Consider the following 8,087-nt stretch of genomic DNA (forward strand, 5'->3'; position numbering starts at 1 on the left):
CCGGGAAAGCCACACGAAGAAGAGTGTAAACGGAAGTGAACACTAAAAACATTTTCCACGTTAGCGTTTTTGTTGTTATTTAGATTTTATTCATTATTAACACCCTGGAATACAAAATATGAATAATTTAACTGCACAGCATCACATACTTACGACATGTAGTCTTTAATTCGCTTTGGAGACATGACTTGGTTGATAGGTGTTATCTAGGTAACGCTAGCTAGCTGCTAACAATGGCTAACTGTATGGTTTTTCAAACTCAAATAGCCTCCATCATGGAGGTTCTAGCGAATGCAGCCGTGGCAGAGATCTGTAAACTTGTAGACGACGACTATGCAGTGTTTCGTTTGGAAATAACTCAAAGCCAGAAAGAAAACAGGTCATTGCGGAGGAGACTACAGCTACTGGAACTGAAGGTGTCACGGGAGCGCGTCCTCGCCATTCGACCCAGTAGTGTCAAGATCCTCGACAAATACAGAGGAATGTCAAGAGGTAACGTTACATTTTGCAGAAGGCATGGGTTGTCGCCCCGTTCTCAGCTGCACATGTGTTCATAGGTGTTACCCAGAATTGGGTCTTGGTCCGTTTTTGGATAGTATGCAATAATTCCCCAGATTATTTAGCAAAGAAACAATATATTCTAACCTGATTATTAATTTACAGCATTGCCTATGATTTAATCAATGAAAACAATGTAATACATGGAACATAATACATAGATAGTAAAAACCCTGTTGGCTTGGGTATTCAAACCAGCAACCATCTGGTTACTGGCCCAACGCTCTAACCGCTAGGCTACCTACTGCCCTGTATATCAAGATGAATGACCTTATGTCCTTGCCATTTCTAGACATTGTCAATAATGTACAATATACCGTTGAACATTGACAGTAGCTAACCTAACCACCTCTTTCCCCCAAACGCTCTCAGGTGAAGGACATCTCACTGGAGGCCACAGGAGCTTTGTGAAGCCTGTGGGACACAATACATGGAGAGATGACCAACCAATCACTGTTGATGAGGGGAGTGGAACCTCAACCCAGCACATTATCATGATAGAGGTTAGTGTAATAGTGTTGCATAAAAATGGTGTTATTTGTAAATCAAACGTGGCCTGTTTATTTCAGAAAGGCTCCCCTCAGCTATTCACTTGCTTACATGTACATCCTAATTAATCTGCCATAGAGGCATTGTTATCTTCCCTACGACATTGTTATCCAACTCAACTCATGTATCGGTAATAACCTCCTCTCTTCTTATGTCAGTCTGCAGATGCAGAGGCTGCAGGTCCTGGGGTCAAGCAGGAGAGGTCTGAAGGAGAGGAGGACCCACAGCATAGCAGAGACATCCAGACTGGTGCGGCTAGAGAGCCCCCTGTAGCCACGGATGAACCCACCACTGCCCCAGTGCAGCCCAGGACCCAACGAAGCGGCACGGAGGTCAGTGGAACGCCGAACGCCGTCCTCAAGTCAGACACAAAGACTTTAACGGGCCTGGGGCGACTGGGCTGTCCCCCTGCTCCCTGCACAGAGTATATACTTTACGGTAGCTCGAGGACGGTTTTGTCACATCAGGACTCAGGTAACTCGTTACAGACTCACAATGATCCGTCCTGTTCATATGCTACAGGGACACAGATGATGTCTGGTGACTTGCCTGTGGGCTTAGATACACAGACTAATCCAATGAGAGGGGACTGGAACCAGTACAGTAGTAGTGTAAACTCTGAAGGGTTCCTAGATAAGAAAGGGGAGGGTCTGGTCGTAGATGAGGTGACTGTGAAAGTGGAGGATGACGCTCCTCTGACATGGAATGCAGACGAGACTCACTTAGGAGAAGGACACTCGCAGGGCAACAGTGACTTCTTAGACTACAGTGAAAGCTTAGAGACCAATCTAAATGTCGCAACCCACTCCCCTTTACTCCGAGTGACCATGTTGATGGCACCTTCCAATTCACAAGGCAGCGTCCTTTTCGAACAGGTATCGAACTCAAATGATCAAAAGGCCAAGGAGCGGGAAGGGGCAACAACAACGGGTGGTAAAGAGAAGCGGTTTCTCTGCATGTTCTGTAACAAAGGCTTCAGCTGTTCCCAGAAGGTGGAGATCCATCAGAGGGTCCACACAGGGGTGAAACCCTTCACCTGTATCCAGTGTCACATGCGCTTTGCCCATGCGGGCAACCTGAAGAGGCACCAGAGGGTCCACACAGGGGTGAAACCCTTCAGCTGTACCCAGTGTCACATGTGCTTCGCCCAGGCTGGTGACCTGAAGCGGCACCAGAGGGTGCACACAGGGGAGAAACCCTACAGCTGTACCCAGTGTCCCATGCGCTTCGCCCAGGCAGGTGACCTGAAAAGGCACCTGAAGGTCCACACATGAGGAGGCCATTTGCCTGTACGCACTGCAGGAAGAGGTTCTCGGAAAGGAGCTACCTCAGAATACACCAGAAGAAAAAACCACTCCACTCCATATCTTCTGACATTTAGATCAAACCCTGCATTAAAGACAAAGATTCATTTTGATTGTTGTCAACGGAAAAGATCCGCAGATGCATTTGGAATAACGAGAGTAACCGATTTCAGTGTTTAATATTCCTAGGTAGAATATTGCATCCAGACATTGTGTGATATATATATATATATACGGCTAAAAAGTCTGTTACATATTGTGTTTGTACTGTGTAGGATATATGATGTCCGCAAATGCATGTTTCATTACTTCCATCCTCAATACATTTTTTTCCCAAGACACTTTTAATAAAAAGAGTTCATGCAGATTTTTACGTGTGGTATTCATATGGTGTATTTGACACTTGTTCATGTTTAATAAACATAAAATTGGACTTTTCATTCTTAGACTTTCATTAAGGAAGCGCTTTATAATCAATATAGACTTAAATATAATAAATATATGTACACATATCCACACACTAACGAACACCTACTGTACATGGCAAAATAGTTTAGTCAGGTTTGTCTGATGATGACATAGCTGACTTATATTTACCCACATCATCATATTTACATCAACCATGATGGGTTTAATAACAATGAAGTAATTCTGTGACCACAGTATAGGACTCAAATGTAGTGGGGATTGGTAAACACTCTTAAGTGTTTTTATCCGTGTGTGTGTGTACGTACCTGAGGGAGTGTATGTCTGTGTAATCTGTATCACCAGTCTCTTCCAGGAGGAGGAGGGTCCAGAGGTGCTGCTGGTGAAGGAGGAGGGGTGTGAGGAGGGTCTGGGGAACCCTGAGGGGACCGTGGTCATGGAGGACAACCAGCCTAAACCTCCTGAACCCACAGAGGACCCAGCTGCGCAACACAGTACCACACACAGTCTCACTGAGGTGAGCCCACTGAACTACTGTCTGAATGATATTAGACTTTGTGGATACGGGCCCAGGTCTTGTGTGGGACAATGTCTTTGAGTTATCTAACCAGTAGCAAATTAACTTACATGTTGCATAGTACTCATAGCAATCCTTCATTGCCCAATCAGAAGATGGTCCATAGCAGGGTGCTGATATCAGATGTCTTGATCCAACACCCTCTCACTCTGTATCTCTTACAGTCAGTAGACATTAAGGATGGGAAGCCTCATCTGCTGCTGGTCAAAGTGGAGACAATAGACGACGGACCAGTGAGCATTGATCTGCTGAGTGGACTAAAGATGGGGGAGCAAGGTAAGAGAGAAATACATATAGCCTCCATACAGTAATAGATCTTCAATGGGAAAACTGATGCGCCTGACAATTTTCTTGTCTGAATTTTCTTCATTCATTAAATTAAATCAATACAACTTATGTTTACATACACTTAATGTATGAACTTGACCAGGTAATTGACAAAAAAACTCCATATGTAGAGTTTTCTCTGCCATGTTTTTAGTCTATTTTCTGACCTCTTCTTGTAGGTGGGTGGCTGGAGGCTAACAGAGGAGACTGGGCAACCATCTTGGATTCCCAGACCGGTGCAGCCAAGGACCCAGGGGACAATATCACTGAGCAAGACAGGACCAGCGGCGATATAGTGGAGGTCAGTGGACGGAACAGTGTCCTCAACTCTGGGCTGGGGAACAACACTGTTAACCAGAAACAGACAGTTGATCACAAAACAACATCCGAACTTAGTCTCCTTGACAACAGACTGGCTGAGAACAGGACAAGGCGTAGATTCCATCCAGGACAGGGAGGTGTCCATATGCGGCGGGAGAGAACAGGCGCTGCTTCTGATTCAGAGAGACTGATGGCGCCTCAGGTTAACCCCCTAACACAGTGGTCACTAACCTTTTCTGAGTAAAGATCACTTTCTGAGTCAAAATGCAAGCTTATGCAACATGAACCTATTAAAAACGGTACTGTAGCAATGAGGTTTGTGAAGTAGGCTATAGGCCCAATACATTATCACCGCATATTGGCTTTGCTTGACTTTCCCTGCCAATACACACCGGCAATAGATCAGTTGTTGTATTACTTGTGAGGCACAGCTGAGTGAGCATACATTTAAATAGTTTATTTTTATTTTACTGGGCTGATGGTGCCTGCATCTGATGGTCAGTCTCAGCTGAGGGAGAGAGCAGCAGATGGGCTCTGCCTCCCAGTGTCCTGCCACTCACTCTTTCCGCTGCTGTCACTGACTAAAAAGGTCTGGAGTCGCACCCCATTATGTCTGCCTCATGCGCATGTTGTTACTCCTATGAACAGAGAAGGTGAAATATTCTTCGATATAAAAAAAAAAACAAGCCGCAATTAACAACAACAACGCAAGCCTACCACACTTTCCTACACATTCATTACAACTACAGTGCTGGTTGTAGTGCCAGTGGAAGTAGGAAGAATGTGCATTTTATGGCTTATAAAAGTGTTGAATACAAAGTGTTGACAGTTCTGAGTAAGAACTTAAACATGAATTCACTCATATAAACAGCAGCTCTTTGCTGTATTCGTTGACAGTCTTTCTCTAGTCATGGTTTGAAACATTTTGAAATCTCACAGTATCAATTTGGCTGTAGCTTTCTTTTAAGCTTGCTACGTTACTGCAGACACAGTAATCTGAGCCGTCCGATTGGCCGGAGGTAGGCCTATAGTGCTCTGGATTTGCTCTCCGGGCCTGCCGGGATAGCAGAGTTGACCAATTTCATGTGCCTGAAGGTACAGTGGGAACACAGCTGAATCAGTTGCACCTACCACCAACAGCGCGAGACGAATACAAATAAATAGGAACGCAAGGCTTTATCATTGGGTTTTTTACAGAAATGTTTGCCGATCGACCAGTTGGTGACCACTGCCCTAACAGGTGCCGCCTTCAGCCTGCCTTTATATAGGATCTATCAACTGAAACATGGACCCTGCGACAACACAGACACTCCCTGGCCTTCGTCCTCCTCACACTCTCCTGTTAAACCAGACATCAGACAATGCCAGTGCCTCAACACTAAATGGCTACACAAGCCCATTGACAAATGACAGTAGTAGTAACCCTATCAGTAGATCCAGTGGCCATAATAAGCACTTCCTGTGTTTGTTCTGTGGGAAAGCCTTCAGTTTCCCCAAACAGGTGGAGATCCACCAGAGGATACACACGGGGGAAAATCTGTTTGGTTGCCATCTGTGCCAAGCAAGTTTCTCTCACTCGTCCAAACTGAACAGGCACCACACAGGTCAGAAACCCTACAGTGAGAAAAGCTTCTCCCACCAGCACCAAGATGCGCCTGTACGCACTGCAGGAAGAGGTTCTCAGAGAGGAGCTACCTTAGTCTTTGTAGTTAATTCTGTTGGTTTTGGATGTAGTGGGGAACTAGATGAGGTGAACTGAGGAAAGAATAAGTATGATGAAGCAGAATATATTATATGGTTGGTGTTATGTTGTCTGTAAAAATGCTTTACTGATGAAAAGTGACAACTATGTCCCTTTAGCTCAGGGGTGGGCAATTACTGTCCTCGAGGACCTGTTTGGTGTCACAGTTTTGCCCCAGCTAACACACCTGACTCCAATAATCACCTAATCATGATCTTCATTTTAGAATGCAATTTGATTAATCAGCTGTGTTTGCTAGGGATGGATAAAAAGTGTGACACCAATCAGGCCCTCGAGGACTGGAGTTGCCCATCCCTGCTTCAGCTTTTATAGTGAGGTAATTGTAGTGCCTTAATTAATGTTTACTTAACATGAAGTGGTGAAGATGTGTGCAATGTAACGTTGAACCTTTTCCAAAGTATTCTAAAATGTATTTTTATCAAAGTGAGGGTACCAGATTTACAATAAAAGGTCAAGTGTTACCATAGTGAGAAGTTATTCTACTTGTCACATTGTTTTGTGCAATAAAAGTACTATGTTAGTACTTTTAAGTACTATGTTAGTACGTAAAAGTACTATGTTAGTGTATGACTTTGTTGTTGAAATTAAATACATATTCAACTCTGTGCTGACTGACTTGGTTATTTTTGCATCATTGCAGGGACTGAGTTTCCCTTAACTCAGTCGAACCAAAACATTATACTTCATTCTTGAATCAACACAAATTGACATTTTTTATAATAAACTCCAATGGCTCCATATTGTTAGGTACTTGAATCACAGTGTTAGAGATGGGCTTGACTGGTTAACATTTTATAATATCATGTTTCTGTTTGTACAGCAAGGAGTTTCTTATATAAACCTTTATGCTCCTTTGTGCAATTTGTTTTTACAGTCTGCAGTCCATGAGGACCTGCTGATATCAGGTGTTGCTGGCAGGAGAGACTGGAACTTTGAGGCGGCTGGTCACAAACCCTGGCCCTGGATCAGAACCCTGGATCAGGAACCATCGCGCTTCCTTCCCGATTTGGAACTAGGACCGAACCATGAGGGACAGAGACTCCACCACACAGAACACAACCAGTGGACAGGTGGACTGAACAACCTCAGTCCTGGTGGTCATCAGAGAAACAGAGGCTCCAGTCAGGGATCCAGTCTGCAGCCCAGACCCTTCTCTTCACAGTCTCAGTGCAGGGATGAAGCAGGGCCTGGAGCTGATAGAGACAGAGATAGACCCTCCTGTTCCTATGATACAAACATCACAGTATCCATGATGAACATAGCAGGTCACCCTGGGCTTCAGCCTTCACAGAGAGTGGTGGGAGACCCCTCTGGTGGTAGTCTAATAGGAAGTCTCTCTTCCCCTTCAGGATCTCATCATAGAAGACCTGGGTCTAGCTTTCCTCAGTTACCTCAGGTTTACCACACCAATACAGACATGGTCAGGATGGGCGTTCACCACAAGAGGTACCTAGCCTATAACACAGAACACAATCCTAACAACACCCAAACAATGGCTAGAGGTCAAGGAAGGAGCTCAAAGACTAACCAACTGAGGGTGGTGGCTCCTGCTTCTACCTCCGGTGTCATTGGCTCACAACGTGGGAGGCCAAGCGTTAGGTCGGACGCAGACAAGCCGCATGCATGTCCCACATGTGGGAAGCGTTTCACTGAGGCGAACTATGTGAAGAGGCACCAGACTGTTCACACCAAGGAGAGGCCCTTCAAGTGTAAATTGTGTTACAAGAGCTTTGCCTTCTTGAGTAACCTTATCAGACATAAGAGTGTCCACAATGGGAATAAATTGTAGCATTGTGGCTTGAGATGTACAAAAGGGGATATCTGAGAACCATTTTTTAGCTGACATAATATAATTATCATGTGAAATGTCTTGGGGCAAGAGGTTAATTAATCACATACCTCTCCTTAAAACCCTTTGTTAACTTTGTAAATACCTGTTTTTAGAGAGACAATAGCCTAAACCTAGTTTAGAACATGGACAGTTGAATATTTACCGTACTGAGGTTGACGTAGATGGAATAAAGTAATTGTATTGTATTATTTTCTACTGTATTCTTGCTAACGCAAAGATGAGTCATTTCCTGACAGGCTGCAGGAGTGCTCCACGGGAGATGTGGCATTTGATATAAATATGAGGATGGTTCTTCTAGCCCACGAACTTGGACTTGGTTATGCAGCTCCAAAGAAAATAAGCAAAGTCCTAGGGATTCCTTCCTTGCTTCTCAGCTCATATCAGAGACATGACAGGTAAATAAAAAGGGAG

The 8,087-nt window shown here is 44.4% G+C and overlaps 1 protein-coding gene across 1 annotated transcript; it reads left to right on the forward strand.

The window, feature by feature from the left end:
* Positions 1-7,869, forward strand: LOC135561855 (uncharacterized). Its single transcript, XM_065003963.1, has 7 exons — positions 1-492; positions 931-1,061; positions 1,266-1,439; positions 3,193-3,354; positions 3,579-3,690; positions 3,921-4,042; positions 6,699-7,869. Exons 1-7 carry the CDS (start codon positions 234-236, stop codon positions 7,611-7,613), a joined length of 1,875 nt encoding a protein of 624 aa, XP_064860035.1. The 5' UTR covers positions 1-233; the 3' UTR covers positions 7,614-7,869.
* Positions 7,870-8,087: the final 218 nt, after the last annotated feature.

This window comes from Oncorhynchus nerka, linkage group LG18 (assembly GCF_034236695.1).
Source record: "Oncorhynchus nerka isolate Pitt River linkage group LG18, Oner_Uvic_2.0, whole genome shotgun sequence".
NCBI lineage: Eukaryota > Metazoa > Chordata > Actinopteri > Salmoniformes > Salmonidae > Oncorhynchus > Oncorhynchus nerka.